This window comes from Phyllobates terribilis, unplaced genomic scaffold (assembly GCF_046119375.1).
Source record: "Phyllobates terribilis strain yellow unplaced genomic scaffold, ASM4611937v1 Scaffold_8__6_contigs__length_399053987, whole genome shotgun sequence".
Lineage (NCBI taxonomy): Eukaryota > Metazoa > Chordata > Amphibia > Anura > Dendrobatidae > Phyllobates > Phyllobates terribilis.
Window position 1 is genome coordinate 375,052,081 of NW_027362768.1, and position 20,042 is coordinate 375,072,122.

A 20,042-nucleotide genomic window follows, 5' to 3' on the forward strand; every position below is an offset into this window, starting at 1 on the left:
GAAGCAGGTGAGTAGGGCTGTGCAGGAGAGTTGCGAGCTTTGTGGATGAGAGTGGGCATGCTGCCGGGGTGTTATGGGGATCCCACACACAGAAATGGAAAGATCAGGTTTACTTGAGCAGGTGGGAGAATGGAAACACGAGAATCTCAGTTCACGGCAGATTCAGTTACAGATGGAGAGACGTGTTTTGTAGTATTGGGGTGAGGGATGATAACATGAGAAGAAGTGGATAATGGGCCATCATCAGGTCCCATGAAGTCAAAATCCAAATCTGCAGATAGATTTCCCAGCAGTGGCTGTGTAGAATAGAGGCGTGATATCCCGGGATCCCCATTTATCTATAGTTGCCAGTCGGTGGCTGAGGCGATACATGTGTGCAGATGTGACGCAATGTATCTACGGCCGACTTTCTATACAGGGTCAGCACAGTAGTATCCCTCTTCTTATCCAGAATCAGAGTCTCGATCGTCTGGACCGCTGGCAAGCCGTGACTCCGCTCGGGACATCCGTCAGCCGTCCAGATCCAGCCTGAAAACCGTGGCCTCTAAAAAAGTGTGAGTAGTACAGATGCCTCAGCCACCGGAGGAAGCCCCCCATACCTTCATAGTAGGGAGGGTGATAAGATGTCAAATGTCAGCAGGGATTATCGGGCACCTTTGGGTTGTTCCAGGAGCAGTATAACAGTCCCGGAAGACTATAACAGTTCTGAAATGTTGGTGTCCTCCGACAGTGAAGAGGTAAGAAAAATCTTGTTTAAAAACACGTTAAAGGGGTTGTACAGTCTAAACTTTACTGTGGGGAAATAACCACCAAAAACTTCTTAGAGTCACTATGAACTTTTAAAACCACCAAGCTTAAAACAGACCTGTCCCCAGACCGAAATTGGCTCATTTGTGCTGTTATTTTATTCCCATTGCTTCCGAATATTCCATTTTTTTGTCTGTTTTTTTTTTTTGCAAACCGCCATCCAGGTCCAGAGATACGAGCCTCATTTAGTGCTATTTGTTATGGTTTTTACCAAGAGGGCGTGGCTCACAAGGTAATAATGCAGAGTAGCCTAAAGACACACCCCCAAAGATTCTATGGGCCACACACCCCTGATAAAGCCCATACAACTTATACTAAATAAGAAGGCCCATATCTCTGGAACTGTATGGCGGATTGTAAAAAAACAAAACAAGGGAAAGCCACAAAAAAAAAAAAAAAAAAAAAGATTAGAGCAAAAAACTAGCCACTTTTGACCTGGTGACAGATCATCATTAATATATTGTTTCCTGGCAGCTTAAGGGTTACAACTGAATGGTCCTGGTCTATGGGAGTTAAAGGTGTTGTCCAGGACTTCACAACTGATGGTCTAGTTGTAGGAGAAGTCATCAGTAGAAGATAGATTGCTGGGGATGCCGGGTGTTGGTCACCCAACAATCAGCTGAAAACTGACCACCACCTTTAATAACTGCTGGCGAGGGTAGTAAGAGGGGTTACTACCAGCCCAGCTAGTTCTGGGTTCCAAGTTTGGTGTCCAGGGGGGTCACTCACTCACCCCGCCACGGCTGGATTTGAGGATGAGGTAGGAGGATGCTGATGACGGATCTTTCTCCAGGATCCGGAGTTGTACTTTACTGATCCACAACAACTTCTAGACATCTTCTCAGAAATGGAGGAACGGAACCTATCGCTGATCCAGAACTCGCAGGAAACAGAGGAGGCGTTAGAGGAGATCAAACACACCATCACCATGACCGAGAAGAAAATGTAAGAATACAAACGGCTCCTGTGTTGTGGATTTGGCTCACTCCCTCTTGCCAAACTAATGACAGTAGTAAAGGGCAGAAGGGGGGCGGCTGCAGGATCAGTCAGAACTAAACATCTATTAATTTCCCAACTTTTTTGTTGTAGGGAGAACGAGACCGAACAGCTGAAGGCTCAGATCACTCATCTGCAGGCAGCAATTGTGCGGGAGGAGGAGCGGGCGGTAGATCTGGAAATGAAGTGTCGGGTATTTGCCTTTGGACAGTACAGTTTTGAAGAACAGGTAACACTGAATGTAGAGATAGTGAGTGCAGCTCTGGAGTATAACACAGGATGTAACTCAGGATCAGTAATGTAATGTATGCACACAGTGACTGCACCAGCGGAATAGTGAGTGCAGCTCTGGAGTATAATACAGGATGTAACTCAGGATCAGTAATGTAATGTATGTACACAGTGACTGCACCAGCGGAATAGTGAGTGCAGCTCTGGAGTATAATACAGGATGTAACTCAGGATCAGTAATGTAATGTATGTACACAGTGACTGCACCAGCAGAATAGTGAGTGCAGCTCTGGAGGATAATACAGAATGCAACTCAGGATCAGTAATGTAATGTATGTACACAGTGACTGCACCAGCAGAATAGTGAGTGCAGCTCTGGAGTATAATACAGGATGTAACTCAGGATCAGTAATGTAATGTATGTACACAGTGACTGCACCAGCAGAATAGTGAGTGCAGCTCTGGAGGATAATACAGAATGCAACTCAGGATCAGTAATGTATGTACACAGTGATTGCACCAGCAGAATAGTGAGTGCAGCTCTGGAGTAGAATACAGGATGTAACTCAGGAACAGTAATGTAATGGACACCGTAACACATTGCATTGGTCCTGTACAGTAATTCACCCTTTAAGCACGTTCCTTCTTTACAATCCAATCTTCTTTTATGGTTTCTCATGAAATGTTTTCCTGTGACATTGGTGGTGACAGCGATGGTATCTTCATTTTCATTTTGCAGGAGAATATGTTGACATCTCTCACTAAGAAAGTGGGGGAGGTGTACCAGGCCTGCATAAAGGAAAACCGAGCTAATCTCAACGCCTTGCAGATGTTAACCATGATGGAGCAGCAGGTGGAGGAGCTCTTAGACAACATAGAAGCCATCCCAAAGGAAAGGCTGGAGATTGCTGAAAAAGCAAAGGAGAAGGAGCGGCGGCTGAGGTGCGGAGGGCTCGGAGCTTGGCTATTACTTGGGTTTACTGTACTCTTTCATTATGTTTGTTTGCACATAAGGAAGTTTATGTGCTAGAAGATTTGATTGCATATTTCTTATTCTCAGGTTGAGAGATGAAAAAATTAAACAGCAGAAGCTGCACCAGGAGGAAAGACTGCGCCGCGCCTTAGAAAGAGCACAAGCCGACCCCAAGAAAACAGTAAGTGTACATACTATGTACTACAAGGACAAAGTGCAGACACAAGACTAGAGTCCTGGGCAGTATTACTAAATGCATCTAGTCACGGTGAAACAGTTTCGTTTTTTTTCCCCTCGACAGACTGGCAGGAAACTGATGACACGATCTGATCCACCAGCAATGAAACCCAAAATTGAGAAAGACCAAGATGCTGACAAAGAGAAGGAGGAGACTTTGCTTTTTTTCACCTAGAGCCAGAATCCTCAGCATTTCTTCTCCAGCACTGTGGTTTGCAGAACAGTGGTTTTTATAGTGAGACATCATGAACACTCACATACGGCAACAACAAATAAAAAGAAGCGTCCATAATAATGTCGTATTACAGCTTTCACAAAATTCAGCTAGCTCGAGAAAAGAATAAACATTTATGCCTAACCTAAAGCGATCACAGGCCATTTGTACTCTTACTCCATTGAAATAAACATGGAAGCTCGATTGAGCTAAATATGAGTGAGTTTGGGTGAACACCAGACAGACAAATGAGCATTCGTCCCAGTTACTTAACGTCTGTTGTCGTTTTAAAGGTAGCTGGTGTCTAATCGTTGGGGGTCCCATGGTACCTCTTTAGGTCGAGCAGCAGTTACACATCTGAGATGTAAGAAGAGAGCCGAGCACGGTGCCATGCAATATGGGAACGGGACCTGATCGGTGATGGCAGCAGCAAAGATAGTAAAGTAATAAATCAATTATACGCATCTGCTCTAAATCCCGTGATCCAGCGATGGATGCTTTGATGGGCTGTTGTGGGACCGGCAACGATAACATACAATTCTTGTGGCATGGCGGCTATTGGTTAGAATGAGTCTTCATCAGATGTGACCATTAGCATCATCTGACCGCTGCAGCCACTCACCACCAGCCTCAACAATCATGGCCAAAGAACGGGACGTCATCAGTTCCTGTCCTGACACACATCACGGACGCAGCCTGCACCATCATACTGATATCGAGACAAATCACTAAAGGTCAGAATTATTATTTTTTTTTCTTTTAATACTTGAATTCACCAAAAATGCACCTATTAAAAAGAAAAAAAAAATTGAAAGAGGGCGATAAAGGAAATCTCTGAATTAAAGGTGTTATATAAATACTAAATTTGTACAACTTTGTACAGGAAAAAAAAAAAAAAGAAAACCGCAAGTGAAAAATGTTCCTGCATTAGCACAAATAAATACCTGATATTATAATTTACAAACTCCTGGCGCTGGGTCAGTCTTATCCGCAGCCTTTTTCTTTTATATTGTAAAAGTCAGTCAGTCTTCATAGGAGGACAGTGCATGGTTGGGGGAAGTTAGACTGAACGGTTTCCGCTCCGGAGGTAGGTGCACACTATCACTGGAGAGATGACATTTGCGGTGAACAGATCAAATACTTTTTGGATAAGAAGGCAATCCTCTGCTAACGAGAAAATTTCACCCAAAAGACTGCAGGATACTTTATCCAGAAGATGCTTCAGGCGATTCCCATTCCTTCCAGGTGGAGACAGCAGATGATGATGTCCAACAGGAGGAGAAACTTTGCAAAGCAGAGTTTGGGCACTTTCAAGATAAAGAGTCATTTATGGCAAAAGGAGCATAAAAACCTAGTGCAAAAGGAAATGTCACACAATCAGAGGAACGGATGTGCAGGACGTCATCTCTTAAATCCCATGTGACACTGGAGTGAACGGAAGAGAACTGCGGACGGCTGGCGGCTCTGAATAACACGTTGCTTTCCTGATCGAGCGCGGCGTCAGATTATTCAAGGTCCTGCAGGTTTATTGTGCTTCCTGTAAACTGGGAATTGTCTGAAGCTGCATCGTCGTCTGCTGACACCTGAGGCTCCTAGATAAAAAAAAAAAAAAAAAAAAAAAGGGACTATTTAATTATGCATGTAGATAATTTGATCTTCTGGGTGCAATTAATGCGGCATGCACAATGTATCAGTCTTACATTTGGCATACAAGTCAAAACGAATCCATAGAGCTCTGTTCACCCAATCCATCGAGGTTCCTGTGTGATACAGGTGCATCTCACTAAATTAGAATATCATCAAAAAGAGAATTTATTTCACTTCAATACAAAAAGATAAACTCCTATATTATATAGAGTCATTACACACAGAGGGATCTATTATATTGAGTCATTACACACAGAGGGATCTATTATATAGAGTCATTACAGACAGAGTGATCTATTTCACGTGGTTATTTCTGTTAATGTTGATGATTATGGCTTACAGCCAATGAAAACACAAGTTATTATCTCAGTAAATCAAAATAATTAACAAAAAAAAACACCTGCAAAGGCTTCCTAAGCTGTTAAAAAGGTCCCTTAGTCTGTTTCAGTAGGCTCCACAATCATGGGGAAGACTGCTGACTTGACAGGTGTCCAGAAGGCAGTCACTGACACACTCCACAAGGTCCCAGAGTCTGGAGGAAGAGTGGAGAGGCCACAATCCAAGCTGCTGGAGGTCTAGTGTGAAGTCTCCACAATCAGTGATGGTTTGGGGGCCATGTCATCTGCTGGTGGAGGTCCACTGTGTTTTATCAAGACCAAAGTCAGTGCAGCCGTCTACCAGGACATTTTAGAGCCCTTCATGCTTCCCTCTGCCGACAAGCTTTATGGAGATGGAAATGTCCTTCTCCAGCAGGACTTGGCCCCTGTCCACACGGCCAAAAGTACCAATACCTGGTTTACACACAACAGTATCACTGTGCTTGATTGGCAGCAAACTCACCTGACCTTAACCCCATAGAGAATCTATTATAGAGAATCTATGGGGTATTGTCAAGAGGAAGATGAGAGACCCCAGAGCCAACAATGCAGACGAGCTGAAGGCTGCTATCAAAGCCACCTGGGCTTCCATAACCCCTCAGCAGGGCCACAGGCTGATCCCTCCATGCCACATTGCCGCATTGATGCAGTAATTGATGCAAAAGGAGCCGCGACCAAGTATTGAGGCATTTACTGAACAGACATTTCAGTAGGACAACAGCAGATGACATGGCTCCCCAAACCATTACTGATTGTGGAAACTTCACATTAGACCTCAAGCAGCTTGGATTGTGGCCTCTCCACTCTTCCTCCTGACTCTGGGACCTTGTGGAGTGTGTCAATGACTGCCTTCTGGACATCTGTCAAGTCAGCAGTCTTCCCCATGATTGTGGAGTCTACTGAAACAGACTAAGGGACCTTTTAAAATGCTTGGGAAGCCTTTGCAGGTGATTTTTTCTAATTATTTTAATTTACTGAGATAATGACTTTTGTGTTTTCATTGGCTGTAAGCCATAATCATCAACATTAACAGAAATAAACACTTGAAATAGATCCCTCTGTGTGTAATGACTCTATATAATAGATCCCTCTGTTTGTAATGACTATTTAATACAAGAGTTTCTTTTTTTGTATTTAAGAACTGAAATAAACTTTTTGATGATATTCTAATTTGGTGAGATGCACCTGTATATGTGAATGTTGTTGAATGGGACCCTCATGGTCTACGTATACCACTTGGTGCACATACAGCGACACAGGTCGGAGCATTGCATCATATATATATATGTCAAGAAATCTATGACATACCATCGAACATAGGTCCAGATATAGTGTGCACATCCTTAAATCGGAGCTCAGGAACTTTAGCAATAATAGCCTCTCTTTTGCGTAGGGTGTCAATGTTTGATCAGTGAGAGTTAAACCCGCGAGACCCCTGTAATTAGCACAATAAGGTGACCACTTGCTGATCAGCACAAGAAGGGCTCAGCGTCCTACTGTGCAGCGCTTGTCACAGCCAATCCTATGAGTGACACAGCCCTTCACGGGGCTGACCATTGGAGGTCTTGCAGGTTGAGCAACACTGATAAAGTTCTAAATTTTAGGTATTTTAACAATCAAATACAACTTTTTCTCACATGGACATAAATCACAAACTATTCCTTTCACTTATAAACTAAGAGAATATAACATACAAGCTGCCATCTTTCTGTATATATGTGATAAAAGACACAAACCGTCGTACCTGCAGGATATGCACCGGTAAATCAACCGTCAGCTGTGTGTGTGCGGCTGGTGACTGGGCGTTCAGCTGGAAGGGCAGGTCCCCATCCCCTGGAGGCTCATCCTTGGGACACGACAAAGCATTAAATTTAGGTGCAACATCAAGCCCACACGTTACACACTAATAAGCACTTAAAGGAGGTTCTCCATTTACTGTCCTGGGGTCCCAGACAGAGAACGTAGCTGCACTATATTTCCAATCAATGCTGTTGGCCACAATTATATCTGCAGAAACGTGGGCCCGTTCATGAGCTCCTGTATTTTTGATAATGGTTAAAGTAAGGTGAGTATTACTGGATTATCTCTGCATTGCTGGACTTTTTCTATGTTTGAAATGTTTTCAATTAAAAAGGTACAGAGGTAGATAGAGAGTGGTATAGAGACCACGTGGTTTACTGTAACAGTGAGGACAGAAGGGCGACAGTGGAGAGCCCCTTTAAGCTCATTTGCTGCCTACATCAAAGAAAGGAAGGCAAGGGTCGTGGATACCTACCTGAAGAAGCTGGATTTGCACATATTGTGCTCCTGTTGCTGGATCCCGTAACGTCAGCCCGCCATTTGACAAAACACTGCTACTAAATCGGCTGCCAGCAGGAGACACGGCTTGATTTTGTACCTTTGTAACTTTACTTTTCCTCTGTGGAAGTGAAGTCCCTTTAGATATAAATAAATATGTTATAAGTAAAGTTTCCTCATCTATAACACATCTGCACCGAGCAGCTGGACAATCATTGGTACGAAAGAGAGCACATGTAATATCGGTGATTTGCTAACCTGAGCTGCTCGCACTCCCCTTCTTTTTGCTCTTGGCCAGTTGAATGGCTCTGTAGTCTGTCCTCGCTGAGCCACCACTCTCCTAATGAAAGGGAACAGAGGCTTTACAGCTTGTCCAAACAAAAGTGCACCAACAAGTAAGAATCTATTACCAAACCGAGTGCAGCACAAAATAGTGAGAGACTCAGATTTCATTGCCAGGTCACTGATGAAAAATTTTATGGCGGCTATTGTATCAGTGACAGTGGAAGCCTAGTGCGGCGTCCTGGTAGCCAGGAGCTGCAGCTCCCTCTGCCCTCCAACCACTACCTGACAACTTTCTACCTATGTGGAAGTGAAAAGCTGCCAATAAGCGCGGCCGGGCACAGCGAGCCACAGCTGATGATTATCGAGGGTTCAGGAGCAAGAAAACATAATAGACTTGAGAGCTCGTCTCCTGCCGTTGCTAATGAAGGGCGATTTTATGACAACTGGTACCAGACGCCAAGTAATGATCCAAAATGGAGAGAGTATTGGAGCCAGGGTTGTGGATCCGGGGGCGACATACATTATTTTTAACCCCTTCCATCTGTTGTAATTTTGAGTGACACCATTCATTTTCCTATTCAATGCACTAAAAACTGGAGAAAAAAAATTTAAGCATGGTGAAATTTAGAAGAAAAAAAAAAAAACAATTCTGCCATGGCTTTCTGTGTTTTGTTTTTACGGCGTACATCTGCGGCATAAGTTACTCTGAATCATGATTCTTCAGGTCAGTACGTTTATGGTGATACCCAAATTACATAGATTTAAACGGAGTAAAAAAATATTTCAGAAATATGTATTATAAAAAAAAAATTGGGAGTTTTGTGACGCCATATTCAGAGACCTGTAATATTTTAGTTCTTTCACTTGTGCTATATGACGGCTCGTTTTTTGTGTGATAATCTGTTTTATCGATACCATTTTCGGCTATACACGACACTTTATAATCTTTATTTTCTTTTTTCCTTAAAAAAAAAAAAAAAAGAAAAGAAAATAAACATTTCTGGCGTTTTGATTTTTCAGCCTCTTTATATTATTTTCCCGAGTGGGTTATTAATTTTCTTATGTTTTGATAGATCAGACTGTTATAACTGTGTTAATTAAAGTGCAGGGGAGGGGTGGAGAGTTCGAACAAATGAACAAATCAATATACAAGATATGGATTTTTTATTTATAACACACTTTGCTTTTCAGTCCTTAGGGAACTTGAACCTGTGATCTTCCAATCACTTATACTACATACTTCAATATAACAGTATTGCAGTATGTAGTGTAAATCCCTACCTGCTTTGAAGCTCAGCATAGCTGATCTTCACAGAATTACAAAGATGGTAAGCACACCTGAAAAAATGATGTTTTATTCATGCGTGAGCTATAAACTAATGAAGCCTAGTGTCTGGCGGTCATTCATGCCTTAGTGCTATGGCTTATTGGTGGCCACTCCTTGCAAACTTCTCCTCCTGAAAAGGACATTGGACAATACAGAAAACGCCATTTAAGAGCGGAGGGGCTCAGAATGGGTTCCTGACCTTAAGCCAGGTCGCTGCACTGATGAATAAAACTTTTACATAAGATATATGGAAGTCTATATAAATAAAGAAACCAGAAGTCTTGCAGTCTTACCAATATAGCGTTTCCAGCTCCTGGGCTGAAGTCCATGTCCTTCTGAGAGCTGTAGTTGCCCGTTTGAGGAAACACAAACTGCGTCACCACTTTACTCCCCTCCTGTTGGCTCACAACCTCGGATGCTGGCATAAGGCTTCTGTCAGCTTTGGTCTGAGTCAACAATTCGGGTATAGAGTCGCTAGTCCCCAGTGTGACTGAAGATGTTAACGTAGTGGAATCAATAGAAAGATTATTTGTGGCTGTAAGTGCATGAATATCCTGGTTGGACCCTCTCATAGATAAAGACGCCAAGGATCCCAAAGCCTCTGCATTTACTGTCTGTACATCATCCAGCTGAAGGCTTCCTTGCTGCAGGATGGACGCCGCTGCTCCTAACAGGAGGGAGCTATCCAGGCTGCTGTTATTATCACTGTTGGACACCAATACCAAGGGGTCCACAGGATGAACCAGAGAGTTACTGCTGGCTGACAGGTTGCCCCCCAATGTAGATCTTACAGAAGACACATCAATGGTCAGTATCCCAGAGTTAACCAGAGTCAGGTCTGCAGAGATTCCAGACCCGTTGGAGGACACATTGGAGAATAGAGAGGAGAGATCCAGATTACTCAAGTCACTTTGCCCTGAGCTTGTCAGTTCACTACTGGGGGTGAGGGAACTTGCAGCTTCAAGATCTAAAATACAAAAAAAAAGGAAGCAATATTAGTAATAAAGTAAATAAGACCTACATGAGAATGTCCATGGGACAGAGATAATGGAGTACAGTGCTACAGGATTATCGTCAGTCCTATAGACATAGACCGTAATGACAAGGGGAACGATCATGCCGCTCCATGCAATCCCTACTGAAGAGAGGAGCCAGAAATGAGAAATGCTCCCATTAGTGATACGTTAATTTCCCTGAAAACAGACATTTATCCCCTATCCTGGGGGTAGACATTTTCAATCACTGTAAAACATATTAATACATAAGGGTAGGAAATCTACAGGAGCTTTTTCATAAAGCTTGTGCTGATTACAGATGAACCTACCGTGGCCGTGCTGCTTCACCATGTGAGATTTCAGGCTCTGCTTAGATGTAAATATCTTGCTGCAGTTGGACACTGAACAACGCGTCTTCGAGGCGTCCACATCTTGAAGGTGCTTTTTGGAGTGGATGTACAGGCTGCTTCTGGCCGAGAACTTGGCTCCACAACCTGGCAAAGTGTCAAAAGGAATCTTAAGGATAGACCGTACCACTGATCATACAACATACACCATTGTATTATAAGTAAGGATTCTACCTGCCCACATTTACTACTGTACAGACAAGGAATATCTCCAGTGCCAGAGCCCAGGTGTAAAGTGCAGAAATGTGACCAATGAGGTGAATCCTTACCATCTATAGGGCACTCAAAAGGTTTGGTGCCCAGGTGAGTAATTCTGTGACCTTTTAAGTGCTCTGCTCGTGTAAATGATTTTCCGCAGCCTTCTACTGGGCACGGATAACGTCTGTCATCCTCGTGTTTCCTTGAAGCAGACAGAATATAAAGGATGTGAGAGATAGTTTGTCAAAATATTACTGTGTTATTTGGATGTAGATAGTAGTATTAATAATAGCATGGATAGTATTTCAAAACAAAATTACTTAAAACACCTGTCAGCAGGATTGTGCTTAGTAAACCACATACACTGTCAGGTGGGCGCAGTTACACTGATTAAAATGATACCTTTGTTGATGAAATCCGTCCTGTGGTTCTTTTATAATCTTTATTTTCATTCCTGAGATAATGATATGCCCATGCTTCGGGGCAGCCTTTGGGGAGGATCTTTATCTTGTGCTCTACTTATGTATTCATATGTACAGCTTCTGACAGGTCACTGTGCTTTCAGTGACCTGCCTCCTAATTTAAATACTGTCTGTATAATCGTGGTACACCTCAGGAAAATTTGCCTGCAGCAAAACAGCCCCGTCGCCCACGCATCCACAGTAGCATATCTGGTTTGCTGAGAGATGCTACTGTGCTAGCGGTAGCATTTTGCTGGAGGAAAAAGAAATTTGCCTGCAGCAATAAAGCGCCACTGGCCGTGCTTGCACAGTAGCATCTCTCGGCAACCCAGAGATGCTACTGCGCATGCGCGGGCAGCGGGGCTGGTTTGCAGCAGGCAAAATTTCTTGATGTGTACCGTAATTACACAGGCAGTATTTAAAATAGTAGGCAGTCACCTAAAGCACAGTGACCTGTCAGAAGCTGTACATATGAATACATAAGCAGAGCACCAGTTACAGCCCCTCCCCAAAGGCCGCCCCGAAGCACGAGCATCTCATTATGTCAGGAATGAAAAGTCTTACTTACCAGTAAAGGGATTTTTCGGAACCCATGACAGCACCACGAGAGAGGGGACCCGCCCACCAAGGACAGGAAACCTACAGGCTTAAAAGGGTGGCACCTCTCTCCTTGCCTAAGTTTGGTTTGCAGAGCATGAGGGGGACCGCCAAGGTTAGTACAACAACAATCTAATTCACAACAACGTACATTTACTTTTTTTTTTTCTCTTTTCTTCTTCTTCAGCCCCTAAGCGTGAGGTCGGATATACCTAAAGGAATGCTCCCACAAACGTGAAGGGAGGGAATATAAGGGTGCTGTGATGGGTTCCGAAAAATCCCGCTACCGGTAAGTAATGAAGACTTTATTTGATCACCCATGACAGCACCACGAGAGAATTACAGAGAGGAAATTTCTAGGGAGGGACCACAGCCTGGAGCACCCTTCTCTCAAAGGTGAGATTGGTAGAGATACCCATATCTAACCTATAGTGCTTGTAGAAAGTAGAGGGAGAGGACCAGGTAGCAGGCTTACATATCTCCTCTATGAAGACGTCAGTATTCTCCGCCCAGGAAGTCGCCACTGCCCGAGATGAATGGGCTTTCAGACCTTCGGGTACTTCCCGACTGCTCGTAATGGCTCATCATGAACATCATGTAAATAGCTGGGAAGCACCCCAGCAGTGGAGCCAACTTCTTTTATATTGGCCACTGCCCGGTACCATTAGGTCACCAGACCCTATACGTGGCCTGGATAAGTCCCCTAGCAGGGAACCCCTCCCCCAGACGAGGCACGCCCATCCAGCACGTCTCCAGCCAAGATCCCGTACTTCTGGGTGACCATGCGGGCCGCCATCTTTGATTTGCGTCACCCGGACGCACCAACCGTGCCACGCGGAAGCATCCATCATTCTGTGCGTCGCGCGGCCTGCGTCGTCGGCCACATCATTCGGCCGCGCCTGTCGCACGTCCCACCTTCCTGCTGTCTCATGGGGGAGTGTGGAGCTTCAGGAATCCCCCGCATCCAAGCCACGCTGAGCGACCATCCTCAGGCAAGGAAGGCCAGCTCCTTTCTCCCTCGCTCACGGAGCAGGCGCCCTTGAGCCCACCGTGGCACCTCCAGGGATCAAGCACCAGTCGAGGCAGAGAATGCATCCCTGCCTGAACTGGCCGGTCGGGCCTGGGACAGGAAGTCTTCCATCTTCTTTAGGTAAGCCTGACAGGTTCCCCCATCAAGAACAGGAAACCAAACTGAGGCAAGGACAGAGGTGCCGCCCTTTTAAGCCTGTAGGTTTCCTGTCCATGGTGGGCGGATCCCCTCTCTCATGGTGCTGTCATGGGTGATTGAATAAATAAATAAATATTCTAAAAGTACCACAGGACGAATTTCAACAACAAAGGTGTCATTTTACTCAGGGTAACGGCACCCACCTGACAGTGTATGTGGTTTACTAAGCACGATCCTGCTGACAGGTGTGCTTTAAAGGGTTTGTCTCAAGATTTTTCTTCTAAAGTGCAGTGCTCCTCTGCCTCCAGCTTCCTGGGGTGGTAGTAGGGGGCTGTACAGTCCTGAATGATTGGCAGCTTGGGTCAGTGGCATAGTTGTGCTCCTAGTCTGAACGGTGCCCTCTTTGATTATGCAAGCAGAGACAGCTCTGCCTCGGCAGCATCGGAGAAGCACAGGGACACTGAAGCTGCCCAGATCCAGATATTCTGCCACTTTCAGAGCAGCTCTTACAAGCTCTGCAGAAAAGCCAATAAGCACTGCGCTCCTTGACTAGGAAACAGACCACCCTTCGCACATATCAGAAGTGGCAGCTAACCTAGGCAACGAGCAATAAACTAGAATAAAAATCCATCCATTCTTCAGAACAGAGATTATTTGTAATAAGAGACAAATTGCACAAATTTGCGTCTTATAGTCCGATATACATAAATACTGTGGCTGTGGGAGGGGGGAAGCGACAGCGGCGGAGTAGCGGGGTACAGGAGACCGCAGCCGCCTGCTGCAGCCTACACTCTGCCCACTGCTAAAGAAAATGAATATTCACTGCTCCCAATGCCCATGGGCGTGGAAAGCAGTTAATATTCATTTTCCTTAATAGCCAGCACACTGTGCCTGCAGCGCAGCTCCTGGTATGTATTGCACCCTTCATCCCGGTATGTATGGCCCCCTTCATCCCAGTCACGCTGCACAGAAAAAAAAATAAAACAATCATACTCACCTCCTCTCTCCTCCAGCGCTGCATCTAGCTCTGTTGGCGACAGGGATTAACGGTGCCATACATACCAGGAAGAGGGATGAGCGGGGGCCATACATACAGGGATGAAGGGGGATAGACATACCAGGAAGAGTAATGAAGGTGCCATAAATACCATGAAGATGGATCAGTGGGGGGGCGGCATGCATACCAGGAAGAAGGATTGGGGTGCCAGAAAGCTTGGTCGTTTCACATACACAATACAGGAAAGTAGATGTTCTTGTTAGTACCACTATATATTCGATACCTCAGGATCTATCTAAAAGACTTGACATGTCCCCATATGTAAGAAAAAGTAACTATAAAGTTGGAGATCCCCTTTAACTTTCAACTGTTTAGGGTACATCCACACTGGACTGACATGCTGCAGCTATCCTCAGAAGTAAAAAATGCACCAAATTGAGGGATATTTGTTTGCGGATTTCACTGCAGAAATATTGCAGATTTGCATTGCAAAGGAGGGTGAAAAATATATGAAAATCCGCAGTATATTTTGGCTGTGAACAGAAAGTCTGTACCACAAGTTTATTCACGCTGCAAATTTATCCGCAGCGTATATGATTTTTGTTTTTTATAAACTCTCATCCACAATGCTGCTACTTTTAAACCTGAAAATAGCTTATATACCTAATATGAACACAGCCGTAAACTACTGGGAACTTATAGAAAACATTAACATCAGTTATGTGTCAGCGAGACACGACTGCTACAAGATACCTTTTATGTCTTAAGAGCTTGGACATGCTTGTGAAGGACGAGCCGCAGCTCTCAAAGTCACAGATAAAAGGCCGCTCACCTGAAAGAAGCAAAACGTTACATGTGGAAATCAGTGACGACAAACACAAATATTATTATAGTTTTTATGTAACAGATTATTAAAAGGTGAGGAACAGGCAATAATGGTGAGCGCCCTTAAATATGGAGCAGACCTAATCCCTGTCCCTGACAAGACGCCATACCTGTATGACTGCGGAGATGTATCTTCAGCCTGCACGCCTTGTCGTATTGCTTATTGCAGCCGGGGAAAGAGCAGATGAACTGTTCCTGCTCGCGTACGTGCGCTCTGTGATGGGAGAATAATGCAGTCACTGTAATAAAACTCTTGTCGCAACCTACAAAGAACAGAAGTGTTCAGTCTCAAAAATGACAACTGTTCATGTCATCAGCAATAAAAAAAATATCACAAAGGATTTCTATAGAAAACCATAACCTGTAAGCATCAAATCGGGCCTGGGTGCAACCTCCTACTACACACCACATCTAATACTGCATGGCTCCCAGCTAGAGATCACTTTAGGAGGATATATCTACAGATTTCCTCTCGAACTCCCAGTGTTCTTTCCTCTTCAGCCCTCGCTGCCATCTGTGACTGGTGCAGATGAGTCAGTGAAAGGAAATATAACAAGGTCTGCAAAACCTGTTAATGAACGGTTGGCCCTGCTGACACCAGCAGTACTAAGAGGAGGCACTCCGCCCCGGAACGAGCGCTCCGCTCTCCATCTAAGCACAGCTGGGCGCAACACCAAACTGAACTACACAGCTGGTGAATCCGGGGTCGTGAATACCAGCTACTCCCATCAGGACGCTGGATGTTTTCACTGTCCAGTAACCTTTGCATAAAAAAAGTGTTTTGCTGCTCCATTTTAAAGAGAACCTTCACTTAGAAGAGTTTTTACTCCTGCAAATGGATTAATAAATTGCCAACTGGGCATCAAAGGGAATCTGTCATCTGATTCAACACCGGAGTGTTGCAGAGAAAAACATCCCCATCAGATGTAGGCTGCCTGCAGTTTGGGCAGCCGTGAATCAGATGACAGGTTCCCTTTAATCATTCCCGTGTCAGTAGGATGTGTGTATAAATGGTCAGCACCGGATTTACACTAGCAGGATGAGGAGGGACACGATAGAATAACTGCACCGTGGCAAATCAACGGCACCTCCAATGCCAAATCTATAAAAAAAAAAATACTCTGGGAAAATCTGCATTTCCAAGGAACAAGGGTTTTAGAAATCCACTTGTATTAAGCTATGTTCACACATTGCAATTTTACGACAATTTTTTATGCAAATTAAAAGCTGCGTTTTACAGTACCAGCAAAAGCTCAGACATTTCAGAAATCCCATGCACACACATTGCATGGCACTTTCAGCGTTTTTTCACCCATAGAAAGCAATAAGTGCAGAAATACAGCAAAAAAGGCAGGTATCAGGTTTTGCTGCGTTCTTGGTGCAGAAAACTCAGGAACAGGCACTAAATTATCAGCATGAAAAATGCAGCAAAAAAAAAAAAAAAAAAAAAAACAAGCAGCAAAACCTGATTTTTTTAAGCAGCTTCTTTACTGCCAAGAGAGCAGGTTTTTCCTGCAGAAAAAAAAACGAAGCAAATATGCAAAGTGGGAACATAGCCTTGTACTGTAAATTCGCATGGATTTGAGGTGCAGAGTCAGCACAGCAAATCAGATGTGTTTGAGAATACGCCAGAGCACACTTTCCAAGAAGTGTAACAGAGGAACACAAATGATGCTACAAAATGGTCATGGGAAATATGCATGTACTAAAACAACGCAAAGTAACGGTACTTTACAGTGCCAATTTCAGGCCAGGACCAAGCACAAATCAGCAACATTCAAGTTGTTTGACGCTCATTACAGATGAAGCAACGAGGGAGACGTAACGAGCGGTAACACGATTGTTTTGGCCAGGGCTGCGGAGTCGGAGGCCATTTTGGTGGAGTCGGTATAAAATTGGGTACAGTAGTTCAATGCAGTTTGTGGGAATATTTGGTTTACTGACTCCACAGCCTCTGTTTTGGCCCCATATATGTAATTGGCAGCACGATTCCTGATTACACGGAGCGAAGTGCTGTCAATAAGAACAATTTTATGCCAGAATAGAAATCAAATCACTCGACAAACAAGCATTTTGTTTGTTCATCAGGTGATAGGCAGCCTATGTATACACGACGATAATCGGGAACTGACATTCCCGCAAACGCTCGTCCTCCATTATCAGTTTGTGCACCATCCAGCTTTCTAACAAACTTTTGTGTTTTATGTACCATTTTCAAGCTTGCAGTCATTATTGTTTAGATTTAGTGGCTGAAAGCTCATACTAATATAAATCACAGATGTGGGTAAGTTATAAAGTATTAATAATGTCTAATATATTTTGTTTTATATAGGTCTTCAATAAAGTTTACTAAATTTTATTTGTGGCTGCCTCACTGCTAGTCTTTTTGTAGGTTATATATGTATTTCAGTACTGTTTTAGCTCCTGAAGTATTCATCTGAATATATCTGTAGGAAACTCAGCTGTGAGAAGTATGGAAGGATTTTCAGCCTCTGATTGTAACCGAGTCAAAGATCTGGAAAATGGTGAGGAATAGGCACACAATGCATATAATAAAGTTGCAGAACTTTTTCCCATACAATGAATAATCTTTATTATGCATCCTATAAATCTAATCTGTAGGCCCATAGTACACACACTTATCGCAGATGGACAATCAGACTGCCACCGTACATAAAATAAGCATGTCCTGCGTCAGAAATGTAAAGAGTTTGTGTCGTAACTACCTGATCTGACATCAGACGGGACAATGACCTGCTCGGTGGGTATCGTGCATGTAAGATGCTGCTGCACAAAGACTATGCGGTTCCTGAGCACCAGTGCAATGCCCAGCAGGTATCGGGCACGTCTTATTAGGACACATGCACGATAATTACCGGCATCAGACTCTGCTGCCCGACATGCACAAAACTACAAGACATCGGATTGCAGCATCTCATTCACGGTATGATACAATCTCTCCGTGGAGCTGTTGCCTAGGTAACCGTCCTCTTCATCCCAGTGTGCCGCAGCATCTCCGCAGCTGACGACCGATCAGGTAATGGTGAGGACTGCTGCACAAACCCATTATTTCTGCTTCGAAGTTTCTAACATCTAGTGACAGTTGCCGAGGCAAGCATCCAGTTTCCGGCAGGTACCGCACCACATGTAGCTGCATCTCTCATGCATGATACCTGCCGGACATCAGGTGGCTGCTGCAGCACTTCTTTGTACCAGAGGTTGAATCAGACAGAACAAGAGCTGCAACACAAACCGGTTGCTAAGTTACTGTGTTTCACATCTTTGCAACAATTACACCATGGCCTGACCACATGATCCATAGTACTCCAAGGCTTTCCTTACGGATAATACGCCCCGAGACACATCCGTCTGGCACGTACCATTAAATTCACACTTGTACGGCCTGTCAGGCTCGAAATGCGTCCTCCTGTGCGCACCCAGCTTGTTGGTGGTGGGGAAGGCCTCGCTGCAGGTGTCGCAGCGGTACAGGTTCTCCTGCTCGTGGGCTCTCAGGTGGGCTTTGAGGTTGTAGATGGTGGTGAAGCTCTTGCCGCAGCCCGGGGCGTCGCAGGAGAAGGGGCGCTGCTTGTCGTGTGACTGCAGGTGGCGCTTCAGCTTGTACAGGGTGGTGAAGGACCAGCCGCAGTCCTGCACCTGGCACTTGTACGGCCGCTGCTCCTCCGTGTGGCTCAGTAAATGGACCTTCAGCTGCTGCTTACGGTCGAAGGCTTTGGCGCAGCCGGGCTGCGGGCAGCGGAACACCAGCAGCACCCCCTTCCGGGCCAGGTCCAGCGCCTCCCCCAGGTTCACCTGCAGCTCCCCGATGTCCCCCACCAGGAAGCCGGCCACCTGCTCGTCCACCGGGCCGCGCAGCACCATGTCCTCCAGGCTGGAGAAGCTGTGCGCCGCCCCGGAGCTGCTGCTCGGCTCCCCCGGAGGTGACAGCTCGGAGGCCCAGCTCTGCTGAGGGGTGGCGGGCGCGCTGCTGCTCCCACTCCGAGGCTGCGGCCTAGCTCCGCTCTCCGCGCCCTCCCTGCTGCCTCCTCCCAGGGTGAGCAGACCGTTCTCCAGCAGCACCGTCACGTACCCGGGCAGAGCCAGCTCCGAGGCCGAGCAGGGCCTCTGTGGCGGCGGCGGAGGAGGAGGAGGCGGCGGCAGCTCCGGGGCCACAGAGCCCAGGTTAACCACCATGTAGATGGGACGAACATTTCCAGCGTCCTTCTGGTGCCCGGACTTCTCCTCGTCGTCCTCCCCCGCCGGCGACTCTCCCTCAGGGAGCCCCGAGCCGCCATCTTGCTGCCGCTGCCCCGTCGGCCCCTGGATTTCCATCTTGGTATCCCTGTAGCATGTAATTCGCGCGGAAGGAGAGAGCATAGGCCGACTCACAGGGAGCGCGATGTCTGGTAACCGTATCCATCCGCCGACTCTGCCGTTACTTAGCAACAGCCAGCCCGGACTATTTTGTTTTTTCACTCTCATTTTTGGAGTTTTTTTTCATCCTTATCATGTAAACTCTTCATTATTCCTGTGTTCGGCATTATCTTTATTCTGTGGCAGGTTATGGCACCACCAGTTTTATATCTTTTTTTTATGTTTTATTTCTATAAAAATAAAATTTAAATAAAAATGTGCTTCATTCCTCCATATTCTCGGAGCCACAACTATTTTTCCTTTCAAGTTTTTTTCTTTCTCAATATCTTTTAGTAATTATTTCTTAGTCCCTCTATAGGACTTGAGGCTGCGCCCGCCTGATCGACGATGCAATACCCTGCAGGGTCGTAGGATGGCGACACAAGTGCCTGCCGCTGACGCGCCCAGGGGATGGGGACGACTCGGCGCCCGGGCCTTGTTGTTGGTTTTGGGGGATGTCGCGGTGGTCGGCTCCCGGGGCCGTACCCTGAGGTCACTCTTAAAAGCAAGGGAAGGGGGGGAAAGGGGGGAA

General features: G+C 45.3%; 2 protein-coding genes across 9 annotated transcripts in view; one reads left to right on the forward strand and one right to left on the reverse strand.

Moving 5' to 3' along the window:
• CFAP100 (cilia and flagella associated protein 100) overlaps window positions 1-3,630 on the forward strand; it is a 214,772-nt gene extending 211,142 nt beyond the window's left edge. The window contains exons 10-16 of one of the 7 annotated variants that reach the window (XM_073644963.1): window positions 452-554; window positions 638-737; window positions 1,601-1,752; window positions 1,897-2,032; window positions 2,774-2,976; window positions 3,095-3,188; window positions 3,309-3,628. In XM_073644963.1, the coding sequence (XP_073501064.1) occupies window positions 452-554; window positions 638-737; window positions 1,601-1,752; window positions 1,897-2,032; window positions 2,774-2,976; window positions 3,095-3,188; window positions 3,309-3,419 (899 nt within the window). In that variant the 3' untranslated portion in view covers window positions 3,420-3,628. Of the gene's footprint in view, window positions 1-451; window positions 555-637; window positions 738-1,600; window positions 1,753-1,896; window positions 2,033-2,773; window positions 2,977-3,094; window positions 3,189-3,308 lie in introns of all 7 variants that reach the window. The other 6 variants (XM_073644959.1, XM_073644960.1, XM_073644962.1 and 3 more) reach the window with 6 other exon arrangements.
• Window positions 3,631-4,199: 569 nt separating this feature from the next.
• Window positions 4,200-19,478, reverse strand: ZXDC (ZXD family zinc finger C). 2 transcript variants are annotated; one of them, XR_012247813.1, is made up of 11 exons: window positions 18,481-19,478; window positions 15,211-15,363; window positions 14,969-15,047; window positions 11,064-11,194; window positions 10,717-10,881; window positions 9,686-10,359; window positions 8,039-8,120; window positions 7,758-7,918; window positions 7,227-7,328; window positions 5,159-5,241; window positions 4,200-5,050 (listed from the first exon to the last, which is right to left on the reverse strand). XR_012247813.1 is itself a non-coding variant. In XM_073644958.1 (10 exons), the coding sequence occupies exons 1-10, from the start codon at window positions 19,472-19,474 to the stop codon at window positions 4,964-4,966; spliced, it is 2,628 nt and encodes an 875-aa protein (XP_073501059.1). In that variant the 5' UTR covers window positions 19,475-19,478; the 3' UTR covers window positions 4,200-4,963. The 2 variants fall into 2 exon arrangements, 1 of the variants encoding a protein (XP_073501059.1); XM_073644958.1 differs by lacking the exon at window positions 5,159-5,241.
• Window positions 19,479-20,042: the final 564 nt, after the last annotated feature.